The 24342-nt window shown below is 44.5% G+C and overlaps 1 protein-coding gene across 1 annotated transcript in view; it reads left to right on the forward strand.

Moving 5' to 3' along the window:
* Positions 1-1593: 1593 nt before the first annotated feature.
* The window catches only part of LOC135541530 (voltage-dependent L-type calcium channel subunit alpha-1D-like), a 125270-nt gene continuing 102521 nt past the window's right edge, over positions 1594-24342 (forward strand). Inside the window, exons 1-3 of the mRNA XM_064967842.1 lie at positions 1594-1773; positions 5885-6308; positions 7322-7427. Coding sequence (XP_064823914.1) covers positions 6034-6308; positions 7322-7427 — 381 coding nt within the window. The 5' untranslated portion in view covers positions 1594-1773; positions 5885-6033. The remainder of the gene's footprint in view (positions 1774-5884; positions 6309-7321; positions 7428-24342) is intronic.

Below are 24342 nucleotides of genomic sequence, written 5' to 3' on the forward strand. Positions count from 1 at the left end.
TTAGGGACCATTTGTCATAATCATTACAGCATGATTATCTGATTTGCTTGTAATCAGCTATTGAATTTGATGCTTGTGTAACACTGTAACACTTATAGTATTCATAAAGGTGTTATAAGCCTTATACTGTAAAGGCGTGAAACAACACTGATATCATGTAGGCAGCACTAAAGTAAACTCTTACAGTAATGCCTTACAGGCTACCAAGAAACTCCATTTAGTGTGTATGGAAAGATAAACTACTTTATCACCTCAGCAGTCATGCTGATGTAGGGCAGGCATAGAGATAGCTGGTCAATTAGTCGTTTTTATATGCATGGAGAGAAAGCAGGTCTGTTTCCTTGATGTTTACATGTACAATGTGGCATAATAGATTTATGTCTGAATACAGGCTAGGCTACTGCTGCTTGACCCTGTGTTACATGATAAGGGCGGCAGGGTGGCCTAGTGGTTAGAGCGTTGGACTAGTATCCCTGAGCTGACAAGGTAAAAATATGTTGTTTGTTTGTTTGTTCTTAACTGACTTGCCTAGTTAAATAAAGGTAATAAAAAATTAGGAGCCTTGTGTTGCATAGAATCGATGCTCACTGGAGCTGTTATTACCACACACAACCATTCTGGCCTGCCTGTGGGCATTCATTCAAATTCTTGTGGAAGTGATTTACATTTTGGTGGCTGTAAATGTCTTTAGTGTCACATGTATCGCCTCCCTAGTAAATAAAATGAGTTGTAGAATAGGCTTCCGTTCCAACAGCTCAATTGTTCTGTCTACTGTGTCTGACAATAGGCATTTCCCAACATTTACAAGGAGAGTTGAGTGAATTCCAAGTCCAAACCAAAAAGGGGTTATGGCATGGGTTGCTTCGCCACTGCTGTGTGCGTCCCCATTGAGTCCACTTTTACTTCCAACACTTGTCAACTTCGCTTTCTCTACTGGCTGCTGAGACAGTTTTAGTTTGAATAACATACACTAAAGGTCACTTAAATTCTAGGCTATCTGTCTGAGGCGAATAGGGGATAACATTTGCGGGCCATGATGCACTGGACACTGCTGCTTGAGCCTCTCTCCAATATGTCATGCCACTTGGACCATGTCATCTGGATTTTATAATTTTTCATTCATAAAATGAATTTGAGCGGTTTGACTGATAATACAAAGATTGATCAACATGGACCTTCAGTTTAAGGTAATCAAGGAAATGAAATCAGAGGACTCCTAGTGTCACTGTGCCAGTGGTTTGGCAATATTTGGGTGTCTTAATATTTGCCTCCCAAATTGAGATGATTGATTATAGTTCTGGTTCTAAAGGTTCTAAATGAAAATCTATTAAAAGTATGCTAGACTAGACATAATTAGACCTAGGCTATATACTCATGATGTCTCTTTTGATGATGACTTTTTTCCGTGGCATGTAAATGAAGAGAAGCTTGTGCACGAACAGGAGGGACACAGAGCCAGAAGGAAGAGTGCTCTGATTCTGATGTGCTCATTTCACTGTTCACTGACGCTGTGACGATAAACTGGCAGGCAGCGCTGCGCAGCGGACTAGGATGCTCTGTTCTCTCACGCGCACACTCTCCTGTCTCCTGCTTTCCACAGTCAACATGGAAGGGCTTAATTAATGCATGTGTCCCTCCTGCCCTGAAGCTAATGAATTTTAATTCTCCGTTTGAGACTGGACTTGCGTTTTTTCGGCCGCAAAAGCACTGGAATTTCCTTGTACAGAGTGGATAACACGGAGGTATCTGCCGAATAATACGTCTTCAGAAAAGGTACGTTTTTTTGTTGTGGCATGGAATAGGGTCTGAAATTAGCATGTTAGCTTAGCTACACCGGGTTTTAAAGGGTTTTTGTAATGCCGTTTGTTTTCATTATTTCTATACCAGAACAATATAACTAATTGACAGTGTCCATGTTATTTAAAAAAAAACGTATTGCCAAGTTTGCCCTTCATATTCCCTGCTATTTTGTTGAGCATATCTCAGAATAGCTTTGCGTAGACTATTTCACATGTATCATGACAATATCAATAGCCTACTGAACAAGATACATGCTTGTCGTTTGGACCGAAGTTCGGTGACTACGTTAGTATCCTTTCACAGAATTCTTTGCGCGGAATCAAACGCCGGGCAAAATACCCCAGACCGTGTCCCTAGACCGGAGCGACCGTTAGTGAGCTTTTTAACCCATTGTAATTTAGCAATAACGCCAGCTGTTTCTTCTGAGCATCGCGAGGACTATCTGACGGCCATGCACTGCTCCATTTCTACACTGAGCGCTTAGAGCCGGGCTGTCATTTTACACCGTTTTATTTAGGGATTTTACGAAATAGGCCTACGCTTACCTCAGTGTGTTCAAGGAGAAATACTGACACGTTTGGTGAAGGGTATTGTTCAAGTGTCACGAATCGATTTATATCAATGTTACTTGGACATTTATCAAAATAATATTGATGAAGCCTATTATTCTGCATAGGATACAGTTCCATATGGATAGCAAATGAAAACAGTAAGGACGAATGACAACACTACACTCTTAGATTTGTTTTTGCTATTTAGAACCATAAAGGGTTAATCAGCTGTCCCCAGAGGAGAAACCTTTGCATAACCCCTTTTGGTTTCAGGTAGAACCCTTTTGGGTTCTATGTAGAACCATTTCCACAGAGGGTTCTACATGGAACCCAAAAGAGTTCTACCTGGAACCAAAAAGGGTTATCCTATTGGGATAGCTGCAGAACCCCTGTGGAACCCTTTTTTCTAATAGTGTAATCTAACGTTTGGTGCTTTCTGCATTAATGTGTTTATTTTCAATGACAAAGATGATTGTAACGCTCTATCCTTATTATCCACGGAATTTGAGAGATTTTATAAGCTCTCGGGAATATTCAGGCAATATGACCTTTTTCAGCTTCTTCTTGTTTTCTCTGCGGGGCCTCGCACTCGCAGTTCAAGGACTTACACAACTGATTTGACCAAGTGATGCATTAGAGTGACAGCTTTGAATTCACGCAGCTTATCTCTGTGTTTTTGGCTCGGGTAGCATGTCATCTGTGGTGATATTTTAATATGTATGGCCGCATTTTTCAGTTAAAAATAATTTTGGATTGTTTACAAATATGGCTGTGTCCCCTCTTTGTTGTGATGACATGGTCCAGTCCATCATCCAGACACATATCCTAGTCTTGTGCCTTGCTTACATTCTTTGATAGACTGCTTTAACTTTGTATCCTCATAATGCAACATTGTGTCCATTTTTATAGATGCATTATAGTTGTATTAGCTTTGCCTGTGCGTTTTGGTTTTAAACCACTCATTTTCACTCAACTCTTTATTGTCCAAAAATGTAATTGATGCACTTTACCTATTTTGAGAGGGAGATGGTTCTCTTCTTATTTTCCAATCATGAGACTCAACAGATATCCAGCATTAGCTATGCGCTGTAATTTTGCTGACACTGTGGATTGAATGATTAACAACTCTTACCATGTGTAATAAGATTATTCAAGGGTAGGTAGAACAAATGGAGCCACATGTAACATATGGATTTGCATTAGTATACACATCGAAAGTCCCAATGCAAAGTTACACCACGCTTCTTCTATTTTTCGAGTTATTACATAAAACGCTGAAGTCATGTCGGAAAATGTTTTAACGGGGTGTGACGTAATATGGAGGACCCAGCAAGCCAGCCTCTTACCTATAATGTAAGTTCCAACAGAAATAACTTCAAATGTATAACTTCAAATTCAACCAAATTGTTTGCACTCATGACTACTGGTTTCAGTTACATTTTCAGCCAACTTACAAGCAAATACTTAATGAATTTATTGTTACAAATGAACTTGCAAGGTTTCTTGCCAACTAGCCTGCTAACGTTATCCCTACCAGCCTGCTAATGTTATGTTAGCATGGCATGAGTCAGCCAGTTGCTATCAACGCCAAATAACGTCAACCATCTATTAAATAATGTTTTAAAGAATCTTAGCCATATGCCGTTATCTTAGTCAGCAAGCTAGCCAGCCAGCCAGCCAGCTAATGTTAGCTGTTTAGCCAACTAAGTATTAGCCTAGTCATCCTAGCCAACCACCACGGTTATGGTCGGCAAGCCAGAGCCCAACAACTGGAGACCAGCTAGAACACAACTAACACAACACAACTAAAATATAACCGCAGAGAGAGCAGAGAGAGCAGAGACTTACAGATTGATGGCTGGGGCCCAGCCGATGGTAAAACTTTGAAAAGGGTGCAGGCTGAGTTAGCTACCAAAGTGAAGGGGATGAGATGAGGGAAATCCAATATAGCGATAAAAATCCAAAATAGATATATTCCAGATGTCAGTCAGCTAGTGCGCTAGCATTAAACCAAGGTGGCAAAAGTTGCAAAACTCCTGTAGCCTACTTCATAGAGAACATAATAAAACATTTGCAAAACCAAAAGAAGAACAGACGAGGTACTACACAATTAGAGAAAGCAGGTATGATTTTCTCTTTAGTTTTAATTCCACATCAAGAAGGCACCAACCAGTGCCTGCCGTGCTAACAGGTTCCAACTAGATAACACAGCCACAAAGTCAGTGACGAGCATGAGGATGCTAACTTTAGCCAGCTCGCATTAACTAACGAGCTAGCATATGAACTGGGTAGCACAGAGTATATTTTCCATATTACATAGAGAAATAGTGCATTGTGGGTAGTTTAGAAGATATCCGGAAATTTGTTTATAAATATGTAATAATTGTTTGTAGTTATAGGTAACCAGATCGTGACTACAACCAAGTTACTAAGTCTTTGACCACTCTGTGTTGTTACTTTGGTGAGTAAAAACTACTCATGCTTGCTATCCTTTAATAAGGTAGATTTGATTATTGGTCTTGTCAGACAGAATTATTGAGTCATTACTGTGTTATTACAGTGTTAATAATACCATTAATGTATTTTTACAGTGTTATTACACTCGCAACCTCTTAAGATAGCTCTGTGCGACTGTGTAGCTGGGCTGAAGGAGTGAACTCATCTCATTACCCCCTGCATGGTGGTGAAGGTGACAACATTTCATAACTGACATTGACACATGCATGTCCTCCAACAGAGGACACTGACTAAAGCTGCCAAGCGATTGGATGAAGATAAATTATATGAGGAAGACTTACAAAATCCTACGGCTATGTAATACATCATTAGTGCCTAACCTATTTCGCATCTAACACAGTAGCAATAATTTCAATAAGAGTTAGGTTTTGAGTTTGTCAATGGCTTCCCTGAGATCAGTGGCATGAGGCTTGTTGGTTGTTATGAAGGAGTGGTTCTGGATGGGGTAGCTGTTGAATGTCAAGGGATCACTGGAGAAGGCTATTTTCATCTTTTGCCAATTTATGACCTATTATTAACAATTGTGAAGTTAAACGTTTGAAATCAATTATGGTTGAAACAGTCTATCAATCATCATAGTTTACCATTCATGCTCCTTGTTGGTTAGACTGATTCCTCTGGAGGCCTTCCTGTAGCCTATTTATCTTACATTTACATTTACATTTAAGTCATTTAGCAGACGCTCTTATCCAGAGCGACTTACAAATTGGTGAATTCACCTTCTGACATCCAGATTCTCCCAGTGGCCATCAACATTGCTGCAGCTTCACCTGAGATGGCTGCTGTCCACTGTCTTGTGGTACCGAATATCAGATTGTGGGGATTCAATCGTTTCTCTCTGTGATGCTAAATCAGAAACTCCACTGTTAGTGCATGTTGTTTACCTTTTAACATTATTCAAAAAGTCATCACAGTAACCTGCTACTAATGATGTTAGCTAGTGATGATCGTGATCATCAATTTTATGTAAAAGTATGGATTGGTAACCACTCTTTGTCCCTTTCTATCTTTCTCAGAGGCAAATTATGCCAGCAGCACCAGAGTCCCTCCCCCTGGTGACTTGCCAGCCCATTGGTCAGACAGCTCTGTGCACCACCTCTAGCCCTGCCCAATCCCCTGGCAGATCCATGCTGCTGGACACGCCCCACAGAGCCACGCCCACACTATGAGCGCCAACGGGCCCGCCCCTGTGGCCCTGGCTACGGCCCCGGCTACAACCCCAGTCGCCCCACCGGTTGCAGCTCCGGTAGCTGCCCCCACGGCTGCCCCGGTCCCGGTGCCGACCGTCCCGGTGGGCGCGTTGGCACAAAAGAAGCGGGCGCAGTACGCCAAAAGCAAGAAACAGGGCAGCAACGCCAACACCAGGCCTGCCAGGGCCCTGTTCTGCCTCAAACTTAACAACCCCATTCGAAGAGCCTGCATCAGCCTGGTGGAGTGGAAGTATCCTTTACAACGGACCACAGTGTGTTTGTGGGTGTGTGTGCGTGTGTGTGTGTGTGGGGGGGGGGTATGTCTGGATGTCAGTAATCTATGCCGTGGTCTTTAGAGTGTGTTGCGTTGTGTGTGATGTGTATGTGAGTACATGAGAAGAACCATCATGAGCTCAGTTAGGGTCGATTCAGGGCCGTCACGAGAACTTCCACCCATGCACCAATTCCTGATTTACTTCTGAACAGTACAGTTGGCTAACTCTAAGTTGCACCTAGCCCATGCCTAACTGTAGCTGCCTAGCTTTAACTTAGCCATGTGGAGAGACTGTATCCCGTCTCCATTACCCCTCAGACTCCAGTACAACTAGACGAGAGACACTGCTTCAAGTTAATCTCACTGCAGCCTGTGACTCACTACCCAACACAGAATATGAAAGTGAAACAGCAAGTCAACGTTTACTTTGAATCAGTTTGTTCGAGCGTAGGTAGCATACTGCAGCAGGGAATGCAAAAACACATTATTTGACTGCTATAGCCACTGAGGTGTGAATCATTCTACACTTTGTGTTTTTTCAGCGGTTCATGCTAGAGAATAGTCAACTGGAGGTGATTTTTTTCTTTTTTAACAAAGTCATTTTTTACTGCCTCCCAAGGCACAGTTAAAGTCACCACGTCCTAAATCCGAAAATACTGGTGGGGCTTGTAATAACAGAGGGTGACTCAGTGACAAGACACAGCTGTGTGTGTGTCAGCCTCTGCTGGGACTCTGCTGCTCCAGAAGACACAGTCATCAGAACACTGTGATAACAAGGCACATTATCTCATGTTATTTAGTGCTGAATTGCAAAGTTGCATTTTTAATGTTGTTCTGACTTTTTTTACTCCTGTAATTTCCATATCTTTGACTAGAACTATCTGTGTTTGTTGACTATAATTTGAACAGGAAATAGTCACATGTTGGCACTGTGAATATATTTATGTGATCCACTGCTTTGATGTTTTTCCCTTAACCTTCTCTTCCAGGCCATTTGATATCTTTATATTAATTGCTATATTTGCCAACTGTATGGCCTTAGCTGTGTATATCCCCTTCCCTCAGGATGACTCCAACTCCACCAACCATGACCTGGTGAGTACATTCATATGTCAACATTACTCCTGACTCCCCTAATTAACCCCATGACCTTCAAATCCCATTGCAATACCTTAAACTTCTATTGTGCTCTGTAGGGGGAAGTTGCCCCTAGATGCTGACCACTAATGGTTAAGGTTAGGATTGGGGGAGGGGAAGCTGATCCTAGATCTGTTCCTAGGGGACACTTCACCCCAGAGCCTAGACAATTCTGTGCTTTGCTGTTTTCAGCTGCTACTGTGAATCACTGCTTGGGTTGCTGCTGTGTACTCTGACAGTAACATCATTCATGGTGCAGATGACTTATGGTGTCATTGAAGTCTCTATGGAGGTGCTGTAGGATATAAGATACCCTCAGTTTGTTTTCAGGTTGTTATGCTGTACCCTGCTCAGATGTAATGGCTGTGTCTGGTTGTAGGACTAGCGGTTGTCAGGACATGTTTAAAAGGAATATATGGGCGTTTTTTTGCTGGTCAATGGTCATACGTTATTTATGTATAACACATGTAATATCTTGCTTTGGATGTGTCAATGTGTGTGTATATCCTCTTTGAAGATTGTTATTGTGTAACCACAGAGACTATGAGTCCAAGCTTTGGCTACAGAGAGAATCATCTCCATGCTTGCAGTGCACTGGAATTTCATTCAGCTTTTTATTTTTAGAAATCCCCATCTCTGCACCACCGCTCTCTATGCTCCCTGTGCATGTTAGTCTGACAGTGTGTCTGTGTAGGCTGATGAATTATGGGTGATGTAGTGTTCAAAGCAGTGCTTCTACAGCTGAGAGAGAGTATGAGAGTGTGTGCAAAGTCCACTGGCGAGACAACAGACATTTGGATTTGTACATGAGCAGAATTTAGCTGGAGTGTTTAATGATTCATGAAGAGATCGTATGTCTGACTGCAGAGAGAGCGGACTGCTGGATGTTCACGTAATGTTATGTCTGAGAGAGAGAGTGGGGTAGAGAGAGAAACGAGAAACAGATAGAGTGAGAGAGAGAGACAGACAGACAGACAGACAGACAGACAGACAGACATAAAGAGAGAGAAAGTAGGATGGTGTGAGAGTGATAGAAGGCTAGTTGAAGCTGTCCAGTTTTGTAAAACTCAACACAACTACTGCTTTAAAAGATGTGTGTGGTTTATACTGCAGTTATGCTGTGATTGTACGACGACGTTATACTGTAAGATACCAAGATGTACTACTTGAGAGGAGAAGTGTGGTGTAATGCTTGCCAATGTGACCTCCAGGAGGGGGACCCAGGGTATTTGTTTGCACAGTGGTGCATAGGCGGAGGAAAGTAGTTCATCAGGGACAATACAATCTGTGCTACACTATTGTGTAATCTTGGTTGGTGTTAAACTACATGTTGTTAGGAGGACGAAAGTGCATCTTCTTAGTGAGGGGATTGCGATGCTCATATCAGTATCAGTATAAGGCAAAAATGTTGTCTTGTATGTCTCAGTTGGTAAAGCATGACGCTTGCAACGCCGGGGTTGTTAGTTAATTTCCCGCAGGGGCCACCCATACAAAAATGAATTCAAAGACAGATGAAATGTAACAGGGGATCTGATCTGATAGTTCTGGGGAGTAAACCAGGGCCATATATAAAGTATGTATGGCCCTGGAGTTAACTATGGTTCAAGTTGCATATACACTGTGGGTACAAAACATTAGGAACACTGCTATTCCCATGAAGAATCCAGGTGAAAGCTATGATCCCTTATTGATGTCACCTGTTAAATTGACTTTAATCCGTGTAAATGAAGGGGAGGAGACAGGTTAAACCTCTTGATACTCCCCATCCCGGATCCGGGATCGTGAATAAAGCCTCAGGCTCATTAGCATAACGCAACGTTAACGATTTCTGAAAATCGCAAATAAAATGAAAATTGTTATGTACTTGAGTGAAGACCCAAAAGCGGTTTTAACAGAAAACAGAGTTCTTTAATGAAAAACAGGAATGGCATAAATCCTCTTCCAACGTTGACAATGGAACGAAAAGAACGTAGTATAGTGCAGGATGCACCTGCCAGGCAGACTCCGACAGGATAGGACAAGGTGGAAGCAAACGAGACGACAGCTTGCTTCTGGCATCAAAAACACAAACAAGAATCAGACACTGAAAGTAGCAGGAACAGAGAGAGAAATAGAGACCTAATCAGAGGGGGAAGAGAGAACAGGTGTGAAAGAGTGAATGAGCTAGTTAGGGGAGATGTAGAACAGCTGAAGAATGAGAGACAGAGAAGGTAACCTAAAAAGACCAGCAGAGAGAGACAGAGTGAAGAGAAAGGACAGGAACAGACATAACAAGACATGACAGAAAATAATGCGCCTGCTCTCAAGCTTAGCCTTTTCTTAACAACACTGTCATCTCAGATTTTCAAAATATGCTTTTGAACCATAGCAATTCACTAATTTGTGTAAGAGTATGCTAAGCTAGCTTAGCATTTTGAGTAGCATTTAGCACGCAGCATTTTCACAAAAACCAGATAACCAAATAAATAAAATCATTTACCTTTGAAAAGCTTCGGATGTTTTCAATGAGGAGACTCTCAGTTACATAGCAGATGTTCAGTTTTTCCTGAAAGAGTCTTTGTGTAGGAGAAATCGCTCCGTTTTGTACATCACATTTGGCTACTGAAACGAACCGAAAATTCAGTCACCAACAACGTCAAACTTTTTCCGAATTAACTCCATAATATCGACAGAAACATGGCAAACATTGTTTGGAATCAATCCTCAAGGTGTTTTTTCACATATCTCTTCATTGATATATCGTTCGTGGAAGCCTGCTTTCTTCTCTGAATTCCATGGAAAAATACTTGCAGCTGAGGTTTGCGCACCAATTTCGGCGCAGGACACCGGGCGGACACCTGGTAAATGTGGTCTCTTATGGTCAATCTTCCAATGATATGCCTACAAATACGTCACAATGCTACAGACACCTTGGGGAAACGACAGAAAGGGCAGGCTCATTCCTCTCGCATTCACAGCCATATAAGGAGACAATGGAAAACGGAGCCTCAAAAATCCTGCTGATTTCCTGGATGCCGTTTCATCTTGGTTTTGCCTGTAGCTCACGTTCTAGGGCACGCACAAAGAATATCTTTGCAGTTCTGGAAACGTCAGAGTGTTTTCTTTCCAAAGCTATCAATTATATGCATAGTCGAGCATCTTTTTGTGACAAAATATCTTGTTTAAAACGGGAACGTTTTTCATCCAAAAATGAAATAGCGCCTCCAGAGTTTCAAGAGGTTAAAGAAGGATTTTTAAACCTTGAGACAATTGAGACATGGAGACACATACACAATGCATGTGTGACATTCAGAGGGTGAATGGGCAAGACAAAAGATCAAAGTACCTTTGAATGGGGTATGGTAGTAGGTGCCAGGTACACAGTTTGTGTCAACTGCAACTAAATATTAGGAAGGTGTTCTTAATGTTTTGTACACTCGGTGTGGGTATGTAGGCTACATTACACCTTATCTTATGTTCATATGGTAGAATGATGATTAAATCAAATCAAATGTTATTAGTCACATGCGCCAAATACAACAAATACTTACGAATCCCTAACCAACAATGCAGTATAAAAATAATATGAGCAAGAGTAAGAAATACAAGTAACAGGTAATTAAAGAGCAGCAGTAAAATAACAATAGCAAGATTAAATACATAGGGGTACCGGTACAGAGTCAATGTGAGAGGGGGGCACCGGTTAGTTGAAGTAATATATACATGTAGGTAGAGTTATTAAAGTGACTATGCATAGATGATACCAAAAGAGATGCAAATAGTCTGGGTAGCCATTTGATGTTCAGGAGTCTTATGGCTGTTTAGAAGCCTCTTGGACCTAGACTTGGCACTCCAGTACCGCTTGCCATGCGGTAACAAAAAGACCAGTCTATTTTTTTTAACCTTTATTTAACTAGGCAAGTGAGTTAAGAACAAATTCTTATTTTCAATTACGGCCTAGGAACAGTGGGTTAACTGCCTGTTCAGTGGGAAAATGACAGGTTTGTACCTTGTCAGCTCAGGTATTTGAACTTGCAACCTTCTGTTTACTAGTCCGAACGCTCTAACCACTAGGCTACCCTGCCGCCCTGCCGTGAACAGTTGATGACTAGGGTGGCTGGAGTCATTGACAATTTTTAGCGCCTTCCACTGGTGTAGAGGTCCTGGATGGCAGGAAGCTTGGCCCCAGTAAGGTACTGGGCCATACGCACTACCCTCTGTAGCGCCTTGCGGTCAGAGGCCGAGAAGTTTCCATACCAGGCAGTGATGCAACCAGTCAGGATGCTCTCGATGGTGCAGCTGTAGAACCTTTTGAGGATCTGAGGACCCATGCCAAATCTTTTCAGTCTCCTGAGGGAGAATAGGTTTTGTCGTGCCCTCTTCACGACTGTCTTGGTGTGCTTGGAACATGTTAGTTTGTTGGTGATGTGGACACCAAGGAACTTGAAGCTCTCAACCTGCCCCACTGCAGCCCCGTCGATGAGAATGGGGGCGTGCTCGGTCCTCTTTTTCCTGTAGTCCACAATCAACTCCTTTGTCTTGATCGCCTTGAGGGAGAGGTTGTTGTTCTGGCACCACACGGCCAGGTCTCTGACCTCCTGCCTATAGGCTGTCTCGTTGTTGTCAGTGATCAGGCCTACCACTGTTGTATCATCAGCAAACTTAATGATGGTGTTGGAGTTGTGCCTGGCCGTGAAGTCATGAGTGAACAGTAGTCATGAGTGCAGGAGAGGACTGAGCACGCACCTCTGAGGGGCCCCTGTGTTGAGGGTGTGTGAGGGGCCCCTGTGTTGAGGATGTGTTGTTACCTACCCGTACCACCTGGTGGCGGACCGTCAGGAAGTCAAGGATCCAGTTGTAGAGGGAGGTGTTTTGTCCCAGGGTCCTTAGCTTATTGATTTGCTTTGAGGGCACTATGGTGTTGAACACTGAGCTGTAGTCAATGAATAGCATTCTCACATAGGGGTTCCTTTTATCCAGGTCGGAAAGGGCAGTGTGTAGTGCAATAGAGATTGCGTCATCTGTGGATCTGTTAGGGTAGTATGCAAACTGGATTGTGTCTAGGGTTTCTGGTATAATGGTGTTGATGTGAACACATTTCATTGCTACAGGCGTGAGTGCTACGGGTCAGTAGTCATTTAGGTAGATTACCTTAGTGTTCTTGGGCACAGGGACTATGGTGGTCTGCTTCTAACATATTGGTATTACAGAATCAGACAGGGAGAGGTTGAAAATGTCAGTGTAGACACTTGCCAGTTGATCAGCGCATGCTTTCGGTACACGTCCTGGTAATCCATCTGGCCCTGCGGCCTTGTGAATGTTGACCTGTTTAAAGGTCTTACTCACATCGGCTGTGGAGAGCGTGATCACACACTCTTCCGGAACAGATGGTGCTCTCATGCATGTTTCAGTGTTATTTTCCTTGAAGCGAGCATGGAAGTAGTTTAGCTCATCTGGTTGGCTCGTGTCACTGGGAAGCTCTCGGCTGTGCCTCTAATCCATTGCTTTTGGTTGGGGTGTGTAGGTACGGTCTCTGTGGGGATGCCAGTGACTGATGTGGTGTATTCCTCAATGCCATCAGAGGAATACCGGAACATACAGTATTCCCGTCTGTGCCAGCAAAACAGTCCTGTAGCTTGGCATCTGCTTCATCTGACCACTTTCTTAGTGACCGAGTCACTGGTGCTTCCTGCTTTAGTTTTTGCTTGTAAGCAGTAATCACAAGGATATAATTATGGTCAGATTTGCCATATGGAGGGCATGGGAGAGCTTTGTATGCGTCCCTAGCTACTTGGAGCGCCGAATCTGGGTGAGTGTTTTCCTGTTTGCTCATGGCAGAATACAGCTCATTCATTGTGGCCTTAGTGGCAGCATCAGTCTGTGGTGGTATTTAGACAGGTACAAAAAATACAGATGAAAGCTCTCTATGTAGATAGTGTGGTCTTCAGTTTATCATGTGTGGTCTACAGCTTACCATGAAATACTCAAGCAAAATCTCGAGACTTTCCTATATATCGTGCATCAGCTGTTATTTACAAAAATACTTAGTCCACTGCCCCTTGTCTTACCAGACGCCGCTGTTCTATCCTGCCAATACAGCGTATATCCAGCCAGCTGTATGTTGATAATGTTGTCATTCAGCCACAACTCCGTGAAGCATAAGATATTACAGTTTTGAATTTCCCGTTGGTAGTTCAATCTTCCACGTAGGTCATCATTTTTATTTTCTCAAGATTGCACGTTGGCTAGCAGAATGGAAGGAAGTGGGGGTTTGTTCGATCACCTACAAATTCTCAGAAGTCAGCCCACCCTCTGACCCCATTTTCTCCACCTTCTCTCCACGCAAATCACGGGTATCTTGGCCTGTTCCCGAAAAGCAGTATATTTTCCGCATTGGGCTCGTCACTCGTTAAAGGAAAAAAGGATTCTGCCAGTCCATGGTGAGTAATCTCATTCCTGATGTCTAGAAGTTAGTTTCGGTCATAAGAGACGGTCGTAGCAACAGTATGTACCAAATAAGTAAAAAAATAAGTTACAAACAACGCAAAGAAATGAACAAAAAAACACAATTGGTTAGGAATATGTAAAACGTCAGCCTTCTTGATTCAACCTCATAGGGGAACAAACTATAGTGTCACACTAAAAGTTGGCTCTATGTAATATAAATGTAGGGTTCAGTACACCTTATGTTATGTCTATATTCTGTAGAGTGGCTATGAAGTCACTCCACCGACGTATAGCTTTCACTGTGCCCAGCAACTGTGGGATGGTCGTATTGTTATGTGAGGGAAGGATTGGGTGGGTGGGGATGTATCTAAATGGCAGCTAATGAGCAATTGCTGTGCTGACTGAAAGATCCACACGCACACATATGCGGAAACACACACACCCTCTACTACATCCTCATGCTTTCCCGCCCGCCTGGCCTCTGACTGCTACTTAGCCACGCATGAGAGGCCATGCTGAGGATTAGACATGTCATTATATATATCACATATTGGACTCAGAGTACCAGGGAATCTCCCACCACCGCCTCAGCTCGGCCGCTACCAGAAACTCCAGACTGTCTGCATCTTAAAAGGCACCCAGTTCCCTGCATATGCACTACTTTTTACCAGAGCTCTAGTTAAAATTTTCCAGAGCCCCGGTATTGTCTTTATCCACCTACTACACTGGCATTTTTTACATTAATTCTCCCGTTTTTTGTTTGTTGATATTTGTCACTGATGTGTACTTTGGGTAGTGAATAATAGGGTTGGGCTATATTACGATAGCGTCGTCTGTCTACGATGATTGACAGCCAAATGAATTTCCCCCTTCTGGGAAAATAAAGTTGATCTGAATCTGAATCTGAGCCGTCGTCGATGGTGACCATATCGGGATGTGACAGACGATGGTTTAGTCTATTTGAATTTGACTTGCGGCTCACAGTAAATAACGAGTCTCACAGCGTACAGCAGGGCAGCACACAATTGACCTTCCAAGTAATTTGCCTATTCCTATTTGCTAAATTCTATTTGAATAAATATCTCATATACAGAACGCAATAGAGAAATGCAGGCCAGACAGAGTGGATAATTCAACCAAAGCAGTGCTTTTTTAAGTGGAAATTACAAACTTTAGAAGCCTTTTTAAAACTTTAATACACTACAAGTTTGAAATATTCAGCATTACAGGAAAATTCTTATCAACAAGAGTGATCAAAGCCTAAAAACTTAAGGTAGCAGGGGACTAATAATGAGAGAGAACCAACAATATCAAAATCTAATGACAAGTTTAAGCTTATTAAGAACGAAATGATCCATGCGGGCTGGGAAAATCCCTCCATGCGAGGTTGTAAACCAAATGGCCAATATCCTATCCTCCTACGTGGAACCTTTATTTAACTAGGCAAGTCAGTTAAGAACAAATTCTTATTTACAATGTCTGCCTACACCGGCCAAACCTGGACGACTCTGAGCATATTGTGTGCCGCCCTATGGGACTCCCAATCACGGCCGCTTGTGATACAGCAGGATTCAAACCAGGGTGTCTGAGTGATGCCTCTAGCACTGAGATGTAGTGTCTTAGATCGCTGCGCCATTCAGGAGCCCCTATTAACTCTTCTATTCCATTTCTACACTGACTCTATGCACACTCACACGACTCTACACACTCACTCACACACACACACACACACACACACTCACTCACGCTCACACTTCTTTTTCTCACACATACTTAACACACCCACATTCATACAGACTCTACACACACACACACACACACACACACACACACACACACACACACACACACACACACACACACACACACACACACACACACACACACACACACACACACACACACACACACACACACACACACACACACACTGCAGCTCCCAATGCAGGCCCATATGTGGGCTGGCCTGCTGATGTTGGGAGAGCCATGATGGCAAGGGGATGGCACAGGGTCAGGGTGGATGGCCTAGCTGTCAGAGAGGGCCAACCAGGCGGTTCCCCTAGATCGTATCTTCCTATCACGAGGCTCTAATGCCATGCAGATTAGATTCAGAGACAGACTCAGTGAAACTGGGTTACAGCTCCAGTCGCAACATATACAGTAGCACAGAGAGACAGACAGACAGACAGAGAGACACGCTGAAAATAGCATCGAAGCAGACAAACTGTGAGGTGAGTTCTACGGATGTCTCCCTAACACAGGGGAGAGGGGGAGAGGTCTCACTGTACCGTTAAACTCAGTAGCTTACTTTGAGCTCAGCGAGCTGACATCTTTTAAAGAGAGGAGAGAGGAGAGAGGAGGAACATAGACTAAAGCTCTGTGGGAGAAACCAACGTTGAGCTCCTTACTGATATGTTTTGAAACAACTACTCAGAGAGGTGCAGCTGTGAGGAAAAGCGTTCTGCCCGAAACTATCACTATCTAATCACACATAAATGGCATACTATTCCCTATATAGTGCACTACTTTTGGGCAGGGCCCTATGGCCACTGTGGCTCTGGCTGAAGTTAGTGCACTGCTATACAGGGAATAGAGTGCCATTTCAGACTCGCCCATAGATTAGCTTCTGTGGATGGATGAGATGTGTGTTTAGAACAGAGTCATATTCACTAGGAACCAAATGGAAGGAAATGTGGAGGGACCGACCTGAATTTGACCAATAAGAAACACTTGTTTTCACTTTCCGTTGCAAAATGTTTTGTGTGTAGTAATGAACATGACCCAGTAATGAACACGACCCATTGCAGTGTGCTGCAGAATCATGTTGCCCTGGTTTGGAGAGTGGGCCTTACAGCTTGCAAGCATCGTTAGTAAAGCTTGGTTTACTGCAGCAGCAAGCAGCTCATTATAAATAGAAATCAATTTCCTCCTCAGGCAGTAAGACAAGGCTGGAGGACTGGAGTTCCACAACCACCAGGAGGCAGAAGGGAGTCCATAATAATAGGGCTGAATGTACACACACACACATACAGGGCATTTCCAAAAGCCCGATTCGTCATGGTTGACCAACTTGACTTCCTGCTCTAATACACTGTAAAAAATCTAGTTGTTTCAATTTCATATTATTAAGTAACTGGTTCTACAGCCTTTAAAAAAAAAATACTCGGTCAGTGTTACCTGAACTTGCCCTTTTTAGTTAGCTCCAACATGAGAAAATATAAGCAAACATTCTTAAACTTTACAGTTTTTAACAATCACTTTGGCACTAATTTCAGAACCTTGTGGTCATTTTTCAAAACTCTAGACACAAAACTCAAAACGGTCATCACTTGTAACACAGGCTGCCCAATGTTCAAAACATTGCATTGTGCATTCATATCTTTAAAGAAACCTTGCACTTGCAGAATCATTGATTCAAGTAACTTATTTATCATGAAATACCATAGGAACATTCATTTAGATCACCCACACACAAGATACCGATGTGTATCAATTATATATGTTGAAAACATTGCTTGTTCCTGATAACTTCCTTGTCAAAAAGTTTGGAATGAGTGCTCTGAAATGATCACCCTGAAAGGCTCTAATAGACACCTTATTTAAGAACAGTCACACACACACACCTATCTGAGAGAGTGTTGCCTCTTCTCTGCACACGCCTGTCTCCACCTGTCTGGGAAACAGCCAGGGAGACATGGGGCCTGTCTGCCCCATCCTTCTTGTTTTAAGGTCATTTGTGACTGCTCTCTGTAAGACTCAGTGCTCCCGGGAGGCAGCTCCTCCTGCTGAAGATGGCTGAGCAGAAAGCACCCTGGAACAATGACCTTTTCACTGTGTATATGATTCATACGTTTCAACCTTCATAGGGCAACATGCACATGGAGCATTCTGGCTGCTATCATGTTAGTGTGTGTGTCTGTATCACTGTTGTTGGACAATACTATTCACTTTAATTCACCTCACCCAATGGGGACAAAATGACACTGACTTGTGGAGACTAAATTGACTGCAGAGAAACTAGCCGAGAATGAAATGACGCTACATTAGGTGAACGAATATAGTGTCAAATGACTGCAGATATACCAATAGTCTGAAATGGCCGCAGATATACCAATAGTCTGAAATGACTGCAGATATACCAATAGTCTGAAATTACCGCAGATATACCAATAGTCTGAAATGACCGCAGATAAACCAATACTCTGAAATGGCCGCAGAATAACCAATACTCTGAAATGACCGCAGATATTCCAATAGTCTGAAATGACCGCAGATATACCAATAGTCTGAAATGACCGCAGATATACCAATAGCCTGTAATGACCGCAGATATACCAATAGTCTGAAATTACCGCAGATATACCAATAGCCTGTAATGACCGCAGATATACCAATAGTCTGAAATTACCGCAGATATACCAATAGTCTGAAATGACCGCAGATAAACCAATACTCTGAAATGGCCGCAGAATAACCAATACTCTGAAATGACCGCAGATATTCCAATAGTCTGAAATGACCGCAGATATACCAATAGTCTGAAATGACCGCAGATATACCAATAGCCTGTAATGACCGCAGATATACCAATAGTCTGAAATTACCGCAGATATACCAATAGCCTGTAATGACCGCAGATATACCAATAGTCTGAAATGACTGCAGATATACCAATAGTCTGAAATGACCGCCGATAAACCAATAGTCTGAAATCACCGCAGATATACCAATAGTCTGAAATGACTGCAGATATACCAATAGTCTGAAATGACCGCAGATATACCAATAGTCTGAAATGACTGCAGATATACCAATAGTCTGAAATGACTGCAGATATACCAATAGTCTGAAATGACCGCAGATATACCAATCGTCTGAAATGACCGCAGATTAACCAATACTCTGAAATGACCGCAGATATTTCAATAGTCTGAAATGACCGCAGATATACCAATAGCCTGAAATGACCGCAGATATACCAATAGTCTGAAATGACCGCAGATATACCAATAGCCTGAAATGACTGCAGATATACCAATAGTCTGAAATGACCATATATATACCAATAGTCTGAAATGACCACAGATAAACCAATAGTCTGAAATGACCGCCGATAAACCAATAGTCTGAAATGACCGCAGATATACCAATAGTCTGAAATGACTGCAGATATACCAATAGTCTGAAATGCCCGCAGATATACCAATAGTCTGAAATGACTGCAGACATACCAATAGTCTGAAATTACCACATTATACCAATAGTCTGAAATGACCGCAGATATACCACTAGTCTGAAATGACCGCAGATATACTAGATCAGGGCTGTTCAATGTCGGTCCTGGAGGGCCCAAACACTTCTGATTTCATCCTCTCCTTCTAATAAGGGACTGATTCAGACCTGGGACACCAGGTGAGTGCAACAAACTACCAGGTAGAAACAAAAACCAAAAGTGTTTCAGCCTTTCAGGACCGGAATTGAACAGCCCGTACTAGATGATCCAATGGAGACTGAAATGACCATGGGTGAAGTACAGATTAGGGGGACCACAGCACAGATGGTCCAGTACAGTAACATCGATCAGGCAGACTGCTAGAACAGAAACACATCCTGTGATCCCACAGCTTTGCCTTGTTGTTTATATGGGCATTCTGTTGGTTACATGTACTGTTTACAGTCTGTTAGCCTCTTGTGGTATTTTGGTATTTCACATGGCGTGTGTCGTGTCAGAGGAGTATGTGACCGAGGTTGTGTGTGTATGTGTGTGTGTGTGTGTGTGTGTTGTCCATGTGTCTGTGACAGTGGAGGTTGGCTGTGGCTGTAACTGTAGCTGGCGTGGCAGCAGTGTCTCTGGACTCCAGTGGAGATGATGGCAGAAGTGTGTGTTTAGTCACTTAACTAACTGCTCATTTGTGGCTCACGCTACGACACCCCCTTCTCGTTATCCCTAATGTGCGTGCACATGCGTGTGTGTGTTTATGTGTGGGTGGTAAAGCAGGGCATTGATAGACAATGCATGCCCGTCCAGCCTGTCTTGTCTAGAAGGAAACACTGGGCCTATTTATCCCTATAGAATGTTAATGGGAATTCATGTACAGTGGGGCAAAACAGTATTTAGGCAGCCACCAATTGTGCAAGTTCTCCCACTTAAAAAGATGAGAGAGACCTGTAATTTTCATCATAGGTACACTAAAACTATGACAAACAAAATGAGGGAAAAAAATCCAGAAAATCACATTGTAGGATTTTAAATTGATTTATTTGCAAATGATGGTGGAAAATAAGTATTTGGTCAATGACAAAAGTTTATCTCAATACTTTGTTATATACCCTTTGTGTTACGACAAATGAGTGAGGAGGTGTGGAGTCAGGCACAGAGAGCAAAAGCTGTGGGAAAAAACACGCTTTAATGTCCAGGAAAAATAACATGAACAAAAGTAGGAAAACAAATGATCAGAAATAATAACGGACAGCGCGAAACCCCAAAATACAAACAAAATACACTCAAGCACAGAACAGACGAACAAGCCCGCTTCTGTTTCCAGGCTAAGTGTAGCATCCCGACAGGCCAGCTCCCTGCGGACGTCCTCTCTCAGGCTACACCTGTAATGGTCTATCAGGGCCCTGTCGTTCCACCCTGCTCCAGCGGCCAAGGTCCAGAACTCCAGCGAGAAGTCCTGCGCGCTCCTCGCCCCTGTCTGAGATGGAACAATCTCTCACCCGCCGCTCGACCTTCTGGAGGGTGATTGAACACGGCCCTGAAACGGCGGGTGAACTCCGGGTAATTGTCCTTCGCTGAGTCGGGCCCGTTCCAGACCGCATTAGCCCACTCCAGGGCTCTACCCGTAAGGCATGTGATGAGGACCCACACTCTCTCCTCGTCCGAGGGAGCCGGCCGAACGGTGGCCAGGTAGAGGTCTAGTTGAAGCAGGAATCCCTGGCACCTCGTCGCTGCTCCATCGTACTCCCTCGGAGGCGTAATGCGCAGAGCACTGGAACCGGATCCAGATGGGGGAGATGGAAGAGTTGCTGGTGGGAGGGTCGGTGGGGTAGTAGGGAGACCATTCCTCTCCCGACGATCCATCCTCTCCATCATTTGATCCATCGCTGATCCTAGGCGATGGAGGATGGACGTGTGATGAAGGACTCTCGCCTCCATAGTGGGAAGAGGAGTGGTCGCTGCTCCTGCTGACTCCATATCGTGGTGCGGGTGTAACGGCGTTCTTCGTTTGTCGAAAGAAAGTCGGACCGAAATGCAGCGTGTTGGTTACTCATGTTCTTTAATGGAACAAATGACGATACACAAAATAACTTATAAATACAAAAAACAACAAAACGGAACGTGAAACCTTTTACAGCCTATTTGGTGAACACTACACAGAGACAGGAACAATCACCCACGAAATACAAAGTGAAACCCTGGCTACCTAAATACGGTTCCCAATCAGAGACAACGAGAATCACCTGACTCTGATTGAGAACCGCCTCAGGCAGCCAAGCCTATACAACACCCCTACTCAGCCGCAATCCCAAATACTACAAAAAACCCCACTATGAAATACAACAACATAAACCCATGTCACACCCTGGCTTGACCAACTAATTAACGAAAACACAAAATACTAAGACCAAGGCGTGACAGCGGGCTTCTGTTACGACAAATGAGTGAGGAGGTGTGGAGTCAGAGAGCAAAAGATGTGGGAAAAAACACGCTTTAATGTCCAGGAAAAATAACATGAACAAAAGTAGGAAAACAAATGATCAGAAATAATAACGGACAGCGCGAAACCCAAAAATACAAACAAAATACACTCAAGCACAGAACAGACGAACAAGCCCACACGAAACAGAAGCGGGCTGAACAAACTATATATAACCCCACCCTAACAACCAAACAAGAAACAGGTGATACCAATCAGACAAAACCAAAGGAACACAGAACAACGGATCGGTGATAGCTAGTAGACCGGCGACGACGACCGCCGAGCGCCACCCGAACAAGAAGGGGAGTCACCTTCGGTAATATTCGTGACAGTACCCCCCCCCCCCTGACGCGCAGGTCCCGCAGCGCGCCGACGCTGGCCTCGGGGACGACCCGGAGGCCGAGGCGCCGGGCGATCCGGACGGAGGCAATGGAACTCTCTCAACATAGATGGATCTAGAATATCCCTCACTGGAACCTAGCACCTCTCCTCCGGACCGTACCCCTCCCAGTCAACGAGGTACTGCAAGCCCCTCACCCGGCGTCTCGAGTCCAGAATAGCTCGTATCGTGTACGCCGGGGACCCCTCGATGTCCAGAGGGGGCGGAGGAACCTCCGGAACCTCACCTTCCTGCATGGGACCAGCTACCACCGGCCTGAGAAGAGACACATGAAACAAGGGGTTAATATGATAATACGAAGGAAGTAATAATCGATAACAAACCTCGTTTATTCTCCTCAGGACTTTAAATGGCCCTATACACTGCGGACCCAGCTTCCGGCAGGGCAAGCGGAGGGGCAGGTTTCGGGTCGAGAGCCAGACCCTGTCCCCAGGTGCAAACACGGGGGCCTCACTGCGGTGACAGTCAGTGCTCTTCTTCTGCCTTACACTCGCTTGGCGTAATGACTCTTGGACAGCCCTCCAGGTCTCGTTAGAGCGCTGCACCCACTCCTCCACCGCAGGAGCCTCAGTCTGGCTCTGATGCCACGGTGCCAGGAATGGCTGGTACCCCAACACGCACTCAAATGGTGACTTCGTGAGTTCTGGGCTATTTCTGCCCATAGAATATATCTCGCCCACTCCCCTGGCCGGTCCTGGCAATACGACCACAGAAACCTACCCACCTCCTGGTTCACTCTCTCCACCTGCCCATTACTCTCCGGGTGATACCCTGAGGTCAGGCTGACCGAGACCCCCAGACGTTCCATAAATGCCCTCCTAACACGGGAGATAAACTGGGGGCCCCGATCAGAAACTATATCCTCGGGCACCCCGTAGTGCCGGAAGACATGGGTGAAAAGAGCTTCCGCAGTCTGTAGGGCCGTAGGGAGACCGGGCAATGGGATAAGACGGCAGGACTTAGAGAACCGATCCACAACGACCAGGATCGTTGTGTTACCCTGAGAGGGGGGAAGGTCAGTAAGAAAATCCACGATAGATGGGTCCACGGCCGTTGTGGAACGGGAAGAGGTTGTAATTTACCTCGTGGCAGGTGTCTAGGAGCCTTACTCTGGGCGCACACCGAACAGGAGGAGACATAGAATCGCACATCCCTCCTCAAAGTGGGCCACCAGTACTTCCTCTGAAGACCTCGCACTGTCCTAAAAATACCTGGGTGACCCGACGAGGGTAGACAATGAGCCCATCGAATCAATTGATCACGAACAGCAAGTGGCACGTACCTACGACCCTCCGGACATTGTGGAGGCGCAGGTTCCTCCCTTAGCGCCCGCTCGATGTCCGCGTCCACATCCCATACTACTGGTGCCACCAGCTTAGCTGCCGGAATGATGGGAGTAGGAGTAGGATCGATGGACCTGTCCTCAGTGTCATAGAGTCTTGACAACGCGTCGGCCTTAGTGTTGAGGGAACCTGGTCTATACGAGATAGTAAAACAAAATCTGGTGAAATACATGGCCCACCTTGCCTGACAAGGATTCAGTCTCCTAGCTGATCGGATATACTCCAGGTTACGGTGGTCAGTCCAGATAAGGAAAGGGTGCTTAGCCCCCTCAAGACAGTGTCTCCACACCTTCAGGGCCTTAACCATAGCCAAACACTCCCTATCCCCCACATCATAATTCCGCTCCGCTGGCCCGAGTTTCTTAAAAAAAAAAGGCACAGGGGCGGAGCTTCGGTGGCGCACCCGAACGCTGTGAGAGCACCGCTCCAACCCCAGCCTCGGATGCGTCCACCTCTACTATAAACGCCAAAGAAGGGTCCGGATGCGCCAACACCGGCGCCTCAGTGAACATCGCCTTCAACTTACGAAAAGCTCCGTCCGCCTCTGCTGACCACTGTAAACGCACCGGCCCCCCCTTCAGCAGTGAGGTAATAGGGGCAGCTACCTGACCCAAACCCCAAGAACCGCTGCACCTCCTTTACCGTGGTCGGAGTCGGCCAATTACGCACGGCCTTTACGCGGTCACCCTCCATTACCAACCCAGAGCTGGAAATGCGATAACCTAGAAAGGAAACTGATCGTTTGGAAAACTCACATTTCTCTGCCTTCACATACAGGTCATGCTCCAGCAGTCGTCTAAGAACCTTGCGCACCAGAGATACATGCGCAGTGCGTGTAGCGGAGTAGATCAAAATATTGTCAATATACACCACTACACCCTGTCCGTGCAGGTCTCTGAGAATCTCATCCACGAAGGATTGAAATATAGCTGGAGCATTCTCTAAACCGTATGGCATGACGAGGTACTCATAATGGCCAGAAGTAGTGCTGAATGCAGTTT

This window comes from Oncorhynchus masou, chromosome 6 (assembly GCF_036934945.1).
Source record: "Oncorhynchus masou masou isolate Uvic2021 chromosome 6, UVic_Omas_1.1, whole genome shotgun sequence".
NCBI classification, from domain to species: Eukaryota; Metazoa; Chordata; class Actinopteri; order Salmoniformes; family Salmonidae; genus Oncorhynchus; species Oncorhynchus masou.